A 15,919-nucleotide genomic window follows, 5' to 3' on the forward strand; every position below is an offset into this window, starting at 1 on the left:
GTGAGGAGAGGGTGGGAATGAGAGGAGGTGCGCCTCTAATGCAAGTCAGCAGCTGCACTTTGAGCTGGCAGCAGAGCGCTGTGCTGCCAGCACTGGGGGGCAGACAGCATGGCAGGTCTTAGTGCTCTGTGTAAAGGTGGACTCCGCACCAGTGGCCCGCACAACTTGTCGGGCACATTCCTGACCGCCATTCTGCGTCGGGGTTTGAAAAGCCGGTGTTGGCTGAGCAGCAGCAGAAATGGTGTCCGTGGCATGTCTGCTTCTCTGCTCCGTGCAGCTCGTTCCTCATCTGCTGGCATCCTGCCAGGATTCAGGCAGAGTTCGCTGCAGCCTATCCCCCAGCGGTGGGCTTCCGATATGCCATTCAACATGCCACCAAGCGCTGAAACCACGGCCAGGATGGTGGGAGTTTGCTCCATGCTGAAGCTGCCCATCCAGGAGTCAGCAGAGGGACTGGATGCAGCTTTTATCGGGGTCCCCTTGGACACAGGGACTTCCAACCGCCCTGGAGCCAGGTAAGAAGCCGACCTATGAGCTAGCTCAAACGTTTAACATAACATAGGAGGCGGACATGCTCAGTGTGAGGCAGAGCTCAGGCTCCTGAGCCTGTTTTTACTCAGTGATACAGCAGTGCCAGCTATAGTCTACCAAATATCTCCTTTATTTATTTATTGTTTTTATATACCAACATTTGATCAGAGATATCACATTGGTTTACATTCAGGTACTGTAGGTATTTCCCTATCCCCAGGGAGTGCCAGCAGTGTAGCCCACTGCTCTAACCACTAAGCTATGCCTCCTCCCTCCTCCCTTTCAAGCAAACAGTGTCAAATAAAGGAAGGTTTGTCTGAGCCTGTGCTTAATCCTTTCAGCTAGTTATGTTTAGCTTCCACTCCTCTAAGTAGAAACTGCTCCTTTTCTCCGTGTCCGGAATTAATAAGTGAATTTTAAAAGCCCAGCATGCGCCAAAACCGGGAGATGATGCGAGCATGTCCGGCCAGCGCATGCATCGACACGCATCCCTTATAAAATCCCCCTACTTAGGTGGTAGAGGCGGCATTTGCGCGCCTCCATATAAAATTGTGCACCCGTGTACACGCGTTCAGCTTATTTTACACCGTGCGCGCAAGTACACGCATATGTTATAAAATGGCCACGACCTTTGGCACGAGCCGGCGTACGCGCATACATGTGCGCTCTCGCACCAGCATCAAAGTTACCACGTGAGGGATCACAGCCCCACCGGGAGGCCTGTGAACTTTTCGTGGCAGACTACTCAGTCTCATTGCCTTCTGCAGTGCACAGTGCCTTGTCTTTCCCCATTCAGGTACTGGGCTAGATCAGACCCCGCTTAACCTCTGAGATAGTACAGACTCAGGCTCCCCAGGCTGCTGAGGCCAGAGACAGGTAAGCACTTAAGAATAATCAGGGACAGGAGCACAGCATTACAGATTCTGGATGTGGTATACTATCCTCCGATCAGGGCAAGCAGGAAAGGGCGAAGATCAAAAGGGCTTCAATAAAAGAGCACCGAGAACAAAACGCGCGGCTTAATAAAAGCAACGATGAAGAAGGGCGAACCTCGTAACGGCCCATTTCTCCACCACGGTTGAAGTCCGTAATCGATTCTCATCCCCGCATCTACTTGAAGGGAAAACAAGTTTAGCCCGAGCTGCTGCCGGCGGCTCAATCGCTGCTCTTGAGTCACCTGGATTGCTGCGGTTCCTTGGACGTGCATTTTACAGCTCGTGCAGCACGCTACCTTTTACTCATTAAATTTGAACATCGAAACTTTGTAAACTGTTGTGATGGTGAAACGGAACGACGGTATATAAAACGCGATAAATAAATTCAATAAATAAATAAATGTTTTATTTTAATGTTTTAAAATAGTGTGATTTATTCTAGGATTGTATTTCAATGTATTATAATTTTAAGACTGAAATTCAAACTGGACCAATTTCTCAGGAAGCTGTGAAATATAAAACTTTTAAATATATAAAGGGGTGACGTGACATGCCTAGGGTCACAAGGGCATCAGCAGGATTTGAACCGTGACTTCGCTGGTTCTCAGGCCACTGCTCTGAGAGTCTTAGGTTCACAGCCTTGACCTTGGGATTTGCTGGCAGCTGTATTATTATTGGACCAAGAGAAGGAGCTGATGTACTGAAGATTTTTTTTTCCCAGCGTGAGAGTCATTTTATTACAGCCTGAATTTTCAACACAGATTTGGGTAAGTCCACGTTGAAAATTCACAGGTGGTCTTGGTGCGCTCATATACATACATGCAGAGCAACACATCTGCTCCTGAGCGGGTGTTGACTTTCTGCAGGGATACTAATGCGCATATGTTTGAAAGTATGCAATTCTGTGCCCTCCCCCCTTCCTTTCGGAACGTCGCTTGCTAGCATCGCTAAAAGTATACTTGAAATCATGTTTTGCACATTCATTTATAAGCACAACCCTGAAATTGATTTTTTTGTGTGCATAATTGAAATCACTTTCTGTCTATGGAACAAATGCCGAGTAGACCAGGCCCTCTAGCCCTCCAAAGACAACAATGATGTAGATGAGTTGTCAAGACCACAAGCCTAATATCACAAGCTGCAAAGAATCCAGTTGCTTTCCTGCAGCCTCAAATGGACTACTGGAGCTTCATTCTCAGAGATGTGCTGAACCTCTTGTAACACAAAGGCAAACAGAGCAGTACTGATCACGTGTTCAGGTCCTCATTTCATACTAGGACGGGGGGGGGGGGGGGTGTGCAACGTTGGTCCTCAAGAGTCATATACAGGCCTGATTTGTAGGCTATCGACTATGAATCTACATTGTTCACAACTCTATCTCTGTTTGTTCTCTGCTGGATATTCGGAAGAAGGTGGTTTGGCGTAGCTTTTTGATGACGGGACACCAACAGTAGAGCACAGAGAACCTCTTCAAAATAAATTCATTGACTAGTTCAATAAATCTGGAAAAATGTTCAGAGTCAGATATTTGAAGAAATCCAAAATGGGTTAAAAAATATAAAGGTGAAATGTAAAAGCCCAACGCGCACCTTAATTAGGGGACGCATGGATATATTGGGCTCACGTGTGCCGAGAGGATTTTAAAAAGCCGCAGAGATATGCGCATAAATGCCTCAGCGCGCACACACTGTGGACGTTTTCAAAAAGGGGCGGGGCATGGTGTGGGCGGGGCATGAAGCTGAGACTTTACACATGAATACTTACACGATCCTGCGTGCACCAATGGCCCCCGCTGCAAAACTTTACGCCTGCTATGGATTCCATTTAAGTTATAAAATAAAGATAACTAGGCAGATCGTCAAGGTTTTAAGGATCAGGGATAACTGGCAGGAGCGAAGGCTATTAATCCAGGGGTGGGGTTTGGAAGACCTCTCTCAACTGGGCAAACTGGGGATGAACTGGTAAAACTGGAAATGGTGTCGGCGTATGCCCCTTTTACAGCCAGATTTAAAATTTGGCGCATCTGCTGACGGGGCCAGGCTATTTTATAACCTGCGTGCAGGTTATAAAATGGCTGCAGCCTGATAAACGCGCACACATATGTACCCGGACTCTAGTTTGAAAGTTACCATCATAATTTGCATTTTTCAACAATTGCCTTCAGCCTTTGTCAACGTGGCAGATTGGCTTCTGAACTTTTTTTTTTTTTTTAAATCTGAATCTAATCTGTTTTTTGATTGTCCCCAATCTACTGGATTGCCTCATGGGCTCTTAATTGCATTTGCGCTGTTTTAATTGTTATTTATTTAGATTTATATTCCGCTTTTCGCACTTTTTTCAGCGCTTCAAAGTGGATTACATTCGGGTACTGTAGGTATTTCCCTATCCCCAGAGGGCTTACAATCTAAGTTTTTGTACCTGAGGCAATGGAGGGTAAAGTGACTTGCCCAAGGTCACAAGGAGCAACAGCGGCACTCGAACCCTGGTCTCCTGGTTCATAGCTCTAACCCCTAGGCTACTCCTCCCACTGTTTTGAGGTTAACTTTGATTTTTTTATCCTTATTTTGTCCTGTTCTCTACTGTAAGCTCCCACAGAGAAGGGAAAGGGTTGAGGGTCACGCTCTCTCCACCGCTGATGTTGCCCAGAGCGATTAAACCGCTGCTCCTTTCATTGCAGGTTTGGTCCACGGTGTATCCGAGCCGAATCAGTCATGGTGAGAAGGCATAATTCCAGCACAGGAGCCTCACCGTTCCACTCTCTTAATGTAGCTGACATCGGAGATGTGAATGTGAACCTGTATGATCTAAAAAACAGCTGCAAAAGAATCCAGGAGGCCTATCAGAAGATAGTGAAAGACAGCTGTATCCCCTTAACCCTGGGTAATGTAGAAAGGAGTCACAGTGACCTTCTCCATCATATCAGGCCCACATTTTCCTGCTCATCTTAGATAATGCACAAACTATTCCACATTGAGCCTGTAAAACTGTTCAATACGCACATTTTTCCCTGCTGCCTCAGTACACTAGAACAAGGGGAGGCCAAGTGTACTCCTCTAGAGCCAAAAAAACCAGGCCTATTTTTCAGGATATCCATAATGAATTTACATTCAGTGGAGGCAGTGCATGCAAATTTATCAGATACATATTAATTGTGAATATCCTGAAGCCCAGGCTTATTTGTGGCTCTTGAGAACCAAGGCTTGCCTTGACCTGCGCTAGATTAAAACACATTCGTCCACACTCTTATCAGCTTTGGGTAATATGCATGCTGATTTATGACCCTGTCAAAATACAAAAGGATCCAGCTATGTAAAGAACTCAATGTAAACTTACTTTGCAACCGTCATACATAGCCTCAGTAGTATAATGGCTTATAGTGTCAAGCCCTTGCAACTCTGGGCTTGAATAATCATAGGTTGCTGTAAGAATTTAAGAAACAAACACTGTGTCAACACTACAAATGTTTGCTCTTGACGTTTTCCACCAGCCAGGGGAGTAATGTCTTACTTCCTGAAGTGCACGCTCCTAATGTCTTACTTCCTGAAGTGCAGGAAGTAAGACATTACTCCCCTGGCTGGTGGAAAACGTCAAGAGCAAACATTTGTAGTGTTGACACAGTGTTTGTTTCTTAAATTCTTACAGCAACCTATGATTATTCAAGCCCAGAGTTGCAAGGGCTTGACACTATAAGCCATTATACTACTGAGGCTATGTATGACGGTTGCAAAGTAAGTTTACATTGAGTTCTTTACATAGCTGGATCCTTTTGTATTTTGACAGTTTCTGATTTTCAGCTATCCTGAGATTTATGACCCTGGGCATTCACAAACTGTCACACACTGAGCCCTTAGTGGTGGGTATTGAGGCACATGGAAAAACTTTCTGCTCAAGTATAACCTACCAGTAAATATTTTAAGACTGAGTTAGATAAAACAAATATACATCCTAAGATATCATAATTAATATCCTATGCAAAAAAAACAAAAAACAATGCAACTCAGTCACAAATAATAGTGAACAAGACTTCATAATTCCAAGAAGCATATGAAGGTCTATGTTCAGACACAGTCCAGATAGAAAAGTTAGCCGGATAAACTCATCCGGCTAACTTTGGAGGCATATTCAACAGTGCAGCCTGTGTTCCTCTATATTATGAAGATCCCTCCAGTATTCTCTTTGTAATTATTTGCACTCCAATTACACATGATTTTGAAGAGGAAAAAGTGGTATATATTTTATCCTTTTTATTATTTTGCATTGGGTCTGCAGTGTCTGTTTTGCAGAAATTGATGTAAGGGTGTACTTTCCACACTAGAGCCATTTATGAATTTATGATTATTTTTGGACTTTGCAGGTGGCGATCACACAATCACATACCCTATACTGCAAGCTGTGGCAGAAAAGTAAGTTCTGGCACAGATCAGTTATGGCAGAAGGCCATCACCAGAAAACTGGTGGAGAGGGGTGGTGAGAAGCAGGGAACCAGTTGACCTAGCCTCTCTCTCTTTATTTTGCCATTAAGTACTTTGAAAAAGATCATTCTGTTATGGGGTGGGAGGATTGTACAAGATAGTCATTCTCAACCCTGGGACCATCTGGCTAGTTGGGTTTGCAGCATACCCACAATGACTATGCATGAGATATTTGCATATACTGCATCAATTGTATGCAGATGTATGTTGTACATGTCACTGGCACTGATCATCCTGTAACAGTGACCATTCTTTTGGAGGTGGTTCAATAGCTGGACTGGCTACCAAGGCTTGAATACTAGAGGTGTGCTCGTTAATAAGAAAGGATAAGCAGCGTCTCATGTGATAAAGCCAGGCAGTGACAGAAGCTCACTGTATGTTCTCTCTTGGTCTTAGACATGGACCAGTAGGCCTAGTGCACATTGATGCCCACACAGACACAGGAGACATGGCCCTGGGAGAGAAGATCTATCATGGGACACCTTTCCGGCGCTGTGTGGACGAGGGACTCTTGGACTGTAAGCGAGTCGTGCAGATTGGGATTAGAGGTTCATCCTATTCACCAGATCCCTACAAATACAGCAGAGACAAGGTAAAGGGTAATTACCTTTCAACTGTTATTCACCACAGAACGTTTAATGGTTTTGCATGAACTGTTTGCATGCTACTTCAAGGATCTTTCCAGGAGTAAGAGATTCAGAACTGCCCTTTGCTCACTCCAACCCTCATTTTCTTTTTGACCAAGATGATGCACACATAGTTCAGTCTACATCACGCAACTCCCAAAGGGGAGAAAGTTCAGTTTGTGCAACCCTATGAAAATATACTTTCGGAGAACATCAATTATAGATATGTAATTATACTTTCTTCAGAGGCCACTATGCACAAGCTTAAAGGAAAAGTCCAAGGGAGGCATAAACCCTTAATGAAATTCTGAAAAAAAAAAAGTTTGCCGAGAGGGAATGGAGATTTTGTGTTCAGGGCAATATGTGTTTATTGAACAGGCATTAGGTTCAGTTCTGCAAACAGCAGTTCTCATGACGGCAATCTCAAAGGGAAGATTGTCCTGACAATAGGGCTGAAGGCCATGCATGATTTCCCCAATGCAACAGAAATGTCGTACTGCAAATGACCTGGTGTACAAGGCTACAGTTCAGAAGGCACTTAATAAGGATGGAGGGTTCTGGTCAAATTCTGGTCTAAGATAGTAACATAAGCATATGCACCCAAGAAGGCTCATAGGTAAAACTTAAGAGAAGAGTGCTGGGGAGAGATTCTGCACAAGGTAATCACTTCTAACTTGTTACACAAGCTAAACCCAACCAGGAGGAGGAGATGAAGCTGAGCACTAGGAGAAATTCAAATACTTACCACTTAAATTGTCTCCTATTGTAGACGCTATCTATATAAGCCACAAAGGAGTGACCATCTCGCTTATGGTTCATTGAATCAGAAGTCTGGCTGGGATAGGGATGTAAACTGGATACACATCGAAACAGAACAAGAAATATCAACATCATAACGTATGCAGGAAGGTCACACATGAACTAAGTTCTGAAGGGGAATCTGGAATCGTGAAATTCCTAGACTCAAAGAGACTTAAACAATGCAGAAAGATAGAAAGAAACTCAGAGCTTGAGGGATAATGTCTTATAATTCCTAGCTTTCTGAAAGCATGCGGTGTTTCTACACACTCCCACACGAAACAACCTAGAAACACAGCAGAGTCAGAACCTTAAACCTGACTCATGGGAATGCTGGGCATGCCAGGAAATCTGTGGTGAACACTACGTTCTTCTCCAATTTTGTGTCTACGGGAAAAATGCTTAGTAAATAGGGCACTAAGCCAGGACAAATCTAAGCATGAGAGTTAACTGAAGAGTTAGGCATTTTACAACAGAGACACTGCAGTGGAGGAGTAGCCTAGTGGTAAGAGCAGTGAGCTAAGAGCTAGGGAAGCCCGGGTTCAAATCCTACTGACATTCTTTATGACTTTGGGCAAGTCACCTCCATTGCCTCAGGTACAAAGTTAGGACCCTATTTACTAAGACGATAACTTTCAAACTGGGGCGCACCCACATGCGTGGTCATTTTATAACATGCATGCATGCTATAAAATAGCCAGGGTGCACGTAATTGTAAGTGGGCGTGCGCCTAGCCACATAAATCTTGTTTCTACCATGTAAGTCAAATTTTTTATAACACGCGTACATCCATGACATTGCCAGTTTGTCCACCAGTTTGCCCAGTTAAGAGCTAGGTTCTCCAAATGCCCCTGGTTTAATAGCATACAATCCCCCCCAATTACCCCAGATCCTTTAAATCCTTCCAAAATGGCTGGGTTGTTTGTTTGTTTTTTTTAATTTACAATTACACCTCCTCCATAGCAGACGTAAACGTGGCAGAGGACCTGGGTGCATATTTAAGACCACCCCTCTTGGCCACAACCCCACCCAGAAGACACCCATACTACACCCCTTTTTGAAATCAAGTGAGGTGTGCGCGCAGCGGGAGATTCCCATGCATCTGAGTGGCTTTTAAAATTTGGTTGGTGCACGCGGGAACGAGCCCAGCTTGCGTGCACGTCTCCCAATTTTGGTGCACGCCGGGCTTTGAAAATTCACATTTAAGCATCTTTCTCATAGATCCAAAATGGGAGAAAACCGTTAGTAAATAACCCCCTAGATTGTAAAGCCATTTAGAGACAGGGAAATACTTTCAGTCCCTTGAGTGTAACTCACTTTGAGCCTACCAACGAACAAAGAGATAACATTCATGGCATCTGAGGACATTCAGAGCCGAGCCTACATACCCAAACCAAAAGAAGCTGAAAACTAAAAGAAGCAGAGAAACTCTGACTAAAGGTACTTTCATAATGTTGAGAAACCACTCAAGGGTCAGAAATGTAAGCCCTTGGGTGACTCAGAGAGACTTCAGTAACCAGCAGAACACAGCCAGGTTGATACAGCAGGAACCCTGCTATCAATCAGCGAGAATAACCTAGTGTGAATAAAGTAAAATAAAACCCTGGAGAAAAGTACTCCTAGGAGACGGCGAGACCACAGCTCAAGCGCCGAGTAGTCACGAACACTTCTGCAGTCGAGGATTAATTGTGAAGCTTTGCAAGGACGTATCTGTCAAACAGGAGAGGATTCTAAAGGGGTTGGTCAGCCTCCTAGCAATCCAGGGGCAGAGAAGCCAATGGTTTCGGATCACCAGAAAGAGTCAGCTCGAGAGGTAACAGAAATGCCGTTACCAGGTGATTCCTGGAAAGAAATTCTGGAATTCAGGAACCGAGAGCAGGAAGGGTCTCTCTTTCATTGCCAACATGGATTATAGACATCTCAAAATGCTGTTTTGCAAGGAGAAAGAAAAAACACCACCAACAGTGTTTGTTGCAAGGAGAAAGAGCTAATTGTTCATACAAAATGGAAAGCAACTCAGCGGTAGATTATATGTTCGTCATAAATCTCACTGCACAAGGGCTGATCCCAACTCCACCATCCCTCAATGAGCCTGAATCCCAGTATCCACCACAATCCCGAATCTTGACTTCCATCATCCGTCACCTTCCTTAGGGGATCAGTTTCTAACTCCTAGCATCCATTATATTGTCTGAAGGCAGCAGGAGCTGACTCGGACTCCTCTCCTGACTCCAAAGCAAATGATTTCCAGACTCGCTGGAATATTAACATTATTAACTGGCTACAGTTGGCACAGGGAGATGACATTCTCCTGACTGGATTCCTGGAATCAGCTTCCTTAGCTTTTAAAGTCTGCTTTCTGTGCCATCGGGAATGGCTCGTCTCTGATCTCTTCCCTTCCACAGAATCATACAAATGGTTCCTCTCCTGATCAGCCTGCATTTCACTTTTTTTTCTTGCTCTGCACAGGGATTTCGGGTGGTTCCTGCTGAAGACTGCTGGTTTAAGTCACTGGTTCCATTGATGGGGGAGGTGAGAAAGCAGATGGGAGAGAAACCGATTTACATCAGTTTTGATATCGATGGGCTAGACCCGGCCTACGCGCCTGGAACAGGCACACCAGAGATTGCTGGTCTCACCCCCAATCAGGTACAATGTCAGCACAGAAGGACGAATTAGACTGGGGGGGGGGGGGGCGATGAACAAATGAGAGGAAAATTGCCCGATGCAGGCGCTCTTAAGACGTTCTTCCTTTCATACCTACAATGTACCTTTCTGGTCTGGTCAGTTCACAGCATGATCCATTTAAGAGGGCAAGATTCATCCTCCCTTCCTAGGCACAAAGCCCGCAGGTCCTAATTTCAAAAGGGAAAATAATTTGAAAATCCAATCTATACGTGTGGTTTTCCTCACACAGCCCGAGAATGCCTCTTTGCTGTCTGGCTAGAAGTACGCAGGCCACAGAAGCCTGGGCTTGCTTTCAGCTGACTTGAGTGTGGAAGATGGCCAGTTTCCCTGGAGAAATGGCTTTGAAATTGCCCTCCCTCCCCCAGCCCCACCCATCAGCACACAAACTTCCAGCATTTATTCCTACAAATATTAAAAACCAGGAAGCCAATCCACTTTTTCATATTGGCGCCAAAGGAATCTCACGTTCTCTTGTGCATGAGAGAGATCTAGATAGATCTCTCTCATGCACATTCATTGTGGATCTCCTGAAACCCAGGCCTGTTTGTGGCTCTTGAGGACCAGAGTTGACCGTCCCTGATGTACAGCGTCTTTTCCCATGCTGTTAAATTTCCAGTTGAAGACAGGTGTTCAGTTGTTCTTCATGTTCATAACTGAACACCTGCCATTAAAGGTTAGCAGGAGACCCTGCTTTTATGTGTTGCATATGAATGAATGCTCTCTTGTGTTCTAGGGCCTAGAGATCATTCGTGGCTGCCAAGGACTGAATATTGTAGGGTGTGACCTTGTGGAAGTGGCACCAATATACGACGCCTCTGGTGAGTTCTGGGATAGCAATCTGTCCTAGGCAGGTTAAGATCCCAGGGGCAAAAATAGACACTTCTTCCTTATTCTCTCTCTCTGCGCCATGATGAATGATTTCAGGAACTGCTAGGTCACGTTACTAACAGGTCTGGGTTTCAGGGTAATCACGCTATGCAAATTAGCCCTGTTTTCAGGCCGTATGTATGCAGCTACATCCAATGAACATTCACCGAGGAGACCCTGAAAACCAGACCGCTGGCGTGGAATGGTAGGGATTGACGTCAATCTGTGTAAACGTAACTTTGCAAACCAGAATTCTCTCTTCCTGCTCTATACGCCCCTTGTTGATGATGAACTTACCAGTTTAAGCGTAACAAATCCCACACTCCGAAGAGAGGAAGGTTCCAGCCTAAACACAAACGCTACATCTTAAACCAGGCAACTAACATGAGGTGGAACCAAAGCTAGCACCAGTACGTAGCTGAGCATGTCTCATTAGCTAAGGATCACCAGGTCTTAAATGTGAGGGATCCTTTGCATTTACATTGGCCTCATTGCATAAACTTTTTAAATACTATTGCCTCTCACACTCTTCCTAACTGCATTTAAAAAGAGTAACTCAAGACCAATGGGAGGGCTCTAGCCTCGTCAAGATTAAACAGCTCAAGCCCTGCAAGCCAAACAAGGCAGCCCAAGATTGGGTTCTCGTGATGACGAGATGATGGGGAGAACCATGACATTGCTGAATAGCTATCACGGGCTCTGTGGTTAGGTTTGCCAGGCATCCAAAGGAGGTTCTGTGCATGCATTTGACAGACAGCATAAGCATGCTATGTGATGCTTTTCAGCTGGAAGCTATGCTGTAGCAATTGATTTATGTATTTATTCAATGCTTTTGTTTCAGGGAACACAGCTCTGATTGCTGCCAACATGCTGTTTGAGATGCTCTGCGTCCTGCCCGGGGTGAAATATTTCTAATCAAATTTGTGCACAATTCTAAAGCACAAGGAAGGATAACATCCACCACTATAAAGGAACACGCACACGGAATAAGAACAGGGGATCCTCGGGGTGCCAAGAAGTGAAAGGAAAAGCAGAAATTTAACAGGGGGGGGAGTCTATGGGATGGGGAGGAGTGCGTCTTCACCCTGAAACATCTATTGCCTCAGGCTGTTATGAAAGAATTACAGCACCTGTCAAACAGAAATAACCCGGCCCACATCATGGAAAGCTTAGGTTACATCTTCTGGGCACTAAAAATACACATGCACCAAGCTTTAGGAAATGGTTTCTTGATCCATGGGCTGATGCAGCAAGCATGTTTAATAGGCTAAGTCTGAAGCACAAGCACAGGAAATGCTTGGGGCAGATATTAACTGGGGTGAGTCAGTGATGGTCCTTGTTCACCATCAGATCCTCCGTTTAAAAATGATGGGTTAGGGGTAAGTGCATCAGAGTGGGTGGAGGGGCTAGAAAGAAGGCACTCACCTTGAAAATGCCGATGCCTCAGACTTTCATGCACTACAGCAGCTGTCGATCAGAAATAATATATAGCCCACATCATGGTCAGATTGCATCTTCTGATGGTAAAACAACAACAACAACCATGCTTGCACTGAACTTTAGGAAATGCCTTTTTTTTTTTTTTTTTTTTAAATCCCAGTGTCCAGAAGCAGGTTCTGATTATCCCACTGTGTGTGTGAGTGTATAAGTCAAAATTCGCAGCCTGCTGTCTGTGGAGAGATCTGTGCACTCTTGCCATTGGCTCCAATCCACCCAGCAGATATCATACACAACCTCCAACCATTGCCTGCACCTCCAGGGCGTCACCTCTAATAGTTCCACCTATTAAAAATGTAAACTCATTAAGACCACCTGCATCACTGCCTTAAAACAGTTTATTTAAGCTTCCAATGCAATTTGTAATTGCCTTACAAATAAAAATAATTAAAAAAAAAAACATGATCAGTGCTTCTTTTTGCTTACAACAGATCTAAACAAAACAAAAAAAAAACCAATAAAAAGCACAACTTGTCAAATAAGTTAGTCTCCTTTAGAGTATCAAAAAGTGCAAAATATTTGCCTTGTTTCAGAGCCATCTCTTGGTTTGGAGCAGCCCACAAAGCGGAATAAATAAATGGTGAATTCAGCAGCTAAGGACGTGCTACAATCTGCCACTAGTCTAGTGAAAGGCTCCCGCACAGGCAGGAGACACCCCCTGGCCTGCCTCACTGTGCTCGTGGAAGGTCAAGCTCCGCGGCCAGCCTGTGCTATGGCCCGTTACAGGCCCAGCGAAAAGGGAAGACGCTTGGCCAGATCTTCCTCGATTTCTAAAGAGGTGCTTCGCTTCGGTTTTGAAGGATGAATAAGCACAATTTGTTCCACGACAGCCCACAGCCACCCCTTCCAGCCCACCGTGTTTCAAACCACTTCAACCTTCCACCACACCTACTGATGCCTTAAGGCGGCTGCACTGTTCTGGGCAGTTTGTTCACTCATGTGTTTCAGAAGTCCACAGAAATGTGCAGGGGCTGTAAAATGGCCACTGAACATTTGCAAAATGCATCTGCAAGATGTAGGAAGAAAAAAAAAAAATCAGAGAAGGTAAAATAAGTAAACTGTGGAGTGCAATGGTAAAATAGAAAGGAAATTGCTTTTCACTTCACAGCCGCACGACGTTGACGACATAAACTCTTGAGGGTTGATTGCATTATGTCTTGCGTAGGAAACTACTTGCCAAGTCTGCAGTCCCGGCATGATGATAGATTTTAATTATTTGCTATTTCTTAAGGGGCTTGCTTTGTACGAGCAGCAGTTCTATCTTCGCAATCAATGTGACTGAAACCCAGGTTACAAAGCTCAGGCAGGTTTTTCCAAACGTTTGCTTACAACAAAAAGTGCAAGATGAGCCGGGGAAGAGATTTGCTTCAAATTAAGGTCAAGGCCCCGACACTGTCTGAGTCTCTCATGGTTTCACTATCATTCTGCCCCTTTAATTGGAAAGGTGGTGAAACTGCAAGTCAGCAGCCCATAGGTTCTGGTGAGAGATTTTTTTTTTTTTTTACTGGGGAGGGAGGTTTAAACCTTTAGCACTTCACCGTGCTGAAACCGAGCAGTGGCAATAAGGAATGCAGTTCTTCTGGTCCAGCCCCCACCAGAAATGTTCAAACACAGTCCCAGCCCCTCTAACGTTGGTATCTGATTTTGGACTAGCTCCCGAGACTCACCGGCCTGGTCGTGTTACCTCCACGTTGCACTGGTGCCCGTGAATTCAGCAGGTGCTGGGAGGAGCCCTCCTCAAAGGCGGCGAGTTTCCCTAACCGCTTCCCGGCCCGGGTAAGGCATTTCCCCCCAGACACGCTCGGGCTCGCCTCTCTGAGCAGGCCCCTGAAAGGTAAGCCAGGCTGGTACATAAGAATGTCAAAGGCGGAGAGAGAGCGCAGCGATGGACAGAACCCTTTCAAAGCAAGGATACTGCATTTAGCCAAGGGAAATAGTAAAAACTATTCAAAAGAGAAGCGAAGCACCTTGGGGAAAAAACATTGCCACCGCCACACCCCTGTTTCACGATGAAAAGGAGAGCACTTTTGTGGATAACAGATGTCACAAAATACAATCATCACAGAATAAAGTTCCTTGATACAAAGAAAATGTGGGGCTGAGTGTTACCAGAGTACGGACTCACTAGTAAGCCTTGCACCTGTGCACTTCTAGCTCAGAGCAGTTTCGCCCTGCAGCACAGGCAGAGGAGAAGCTAAGGTTTATGGCTCCCACAATACACACTCTAAAATGGACATTTAGACAGACGGAGAAGGTATCTGTAAACATACAATGAGATGCTGCAACATTTTTACTGCACATTCTGAAATCTTCCCCAAATCATAAAATACAGGACCCTTTCATACATCTGGTTTATAGCTCATGGAATTGCAACTGTGATGTGTGTGTGTGTGTGTGAGATGTGTGGTGTGTATCTACATATACACACACACATCCCTTCCCACCCCCCAAAATACAGTTACCGATGTCAGTGCACTGCATGGAGATCCCACCTCCCAAACCTACCTTAACCGCTTACCTCAAGCACAGCTCTTACATGTGAACATGCACTGCTTGGCTTTTTGAGAGGCAAAAAAAAAAAAAATCATACAGACTGCTACCGTTTCTCTGCATAACAGCATGCGGTATCCGAAGGCATGGGAGCCTGGCAGTAACAGGACACGGGCGAACAGGAGAACGCTCACCCTACGTTACCACAAAACGATGGCCGGCAGACGAGATGGTGGCCGTGGAGCGCTCGGAGATCAGCGGCAACAAAATGGAAGAGGGCTTGATGATGGCAGCGTGTTGGGGGATGGGGCTGAAATGGGTGGAGGTTTCCAGAGTGATGCATATCTTTTCTTTTTTTTTTTTTCCCCTCTGCACACTGAGCAAGTTCCAGCTCTCAGTGTTGGCTCCTAGGGCAGAGTTTATGCTTTTCTAGAGAAAGAAATATAAATAATCCCAGCCATATGCCCTAGGAGCATTAAAACTACAGTCTACGGCTCCTTTCCTTTCCTGGAAAGTACTGTTCATAGTTCTGCTGTTATAAAGTTTGCAGTGCCTGCCATTTCTCAGTCTAGTGCCGGCCAGGACGGGATGTAGAACCTCTGTAAGGAGCCTTCTAAAAGCCGCTCCATCCACAAAGACAATTTGTTCAGTTTCCTTTTGATCTGCCCAAACCCCGGACTGAAGGACACTTTCCTCAGTGAATCGCCGGAGGTGGGAGGACAGTTCACCTCCTCACAGGCGAGGGTCTTCTCGTCGGCCACCGCGGGCTGAGCCTTGAAGAGACAGAAGTATTTTTTATGGCCGTTCAGCGCCAGCACGTAGCCCGTGTAGTCGCGCTCCAGGAAATGCTCGTCGTACTGGTAGGCGATGGGGGCGACGTCCTGAGCGAATTCCAGGAGGTACTCCAGCCATTCCCTGTGCTTGTCGATGTTCAGGAAGGAGAAGTGAAGAGAGCTGCTTCTGCCAAAACATTTTTTAAAAAGAGGGAAGTCAGAGGTTGGTTTCCAGGAACCCG

General features: G+C 45.3%; 2 protein-coding genes across 5 annotated transcripts in view; one reads left to right on the forward strand and one right to left on the reverse strand.

Annotated features, from left to right (window-relative positions):
• AGMAT (agmatinase) lies at positions 1–12,798 on the forward strand. The gene is made up of 7 exons (XM_029578759.1): positions 1–515; positions 4,144–4,346; positions 5,821–5,869; positions 6,335–6,530; positions 9,832–10,011; positions 10,784–10,868; positions 11,759–12,798. The coding sequence occupies exons 1-7, from the start codon at positions 109–111 to the stop codon at positions 11,830–11,832; spliced, it is 1,194 nt and encodes a 397-aa protein (XP_029434619.1). The 5' UTR covers positions 1–108; the 3' UTR covers positions 11,833–12,798.
• The window catches only part of DNAJC16 (DnaJ heat shock protein family (Hsp40) member C16), a 24,855-nt gene continuing 21,670 nt past the window's right edge, over positions 12,735–15,919 (reverse strand). For all 4 annotated transcript variants that reach the window (XM_029578755.1, XM_029578757.1, XM_029578756.1 and 1 more), the window contains one exon: positions 12,735–15,864. In XM_029578755.1, the coding sequence (XP_029434615.1) occupies positions 15,468–15,864 (397 nt within the window). In that variant the 3' untranslated portion in view covers positions 12,735–15,467. The remainder of the gene's footprint in view (positions 15,865–15,919) is intronic.

Source organism: Rhinatrema bivittatum, chromosome 15, assembly GCF_901001135.1.
Source record: "Rhinatrema bivittatum chromosome 15, aRhiBiv1.1, whole genome shotgun sequence".
Taxonomy (NCBI): domain Eukaryota; kingdom Metazoa; phylum Chordata; class Amphibia; order Gymnophiona; family Rhinatrematidae; genus Rhinatrema; species Rhinatrema bivittatum.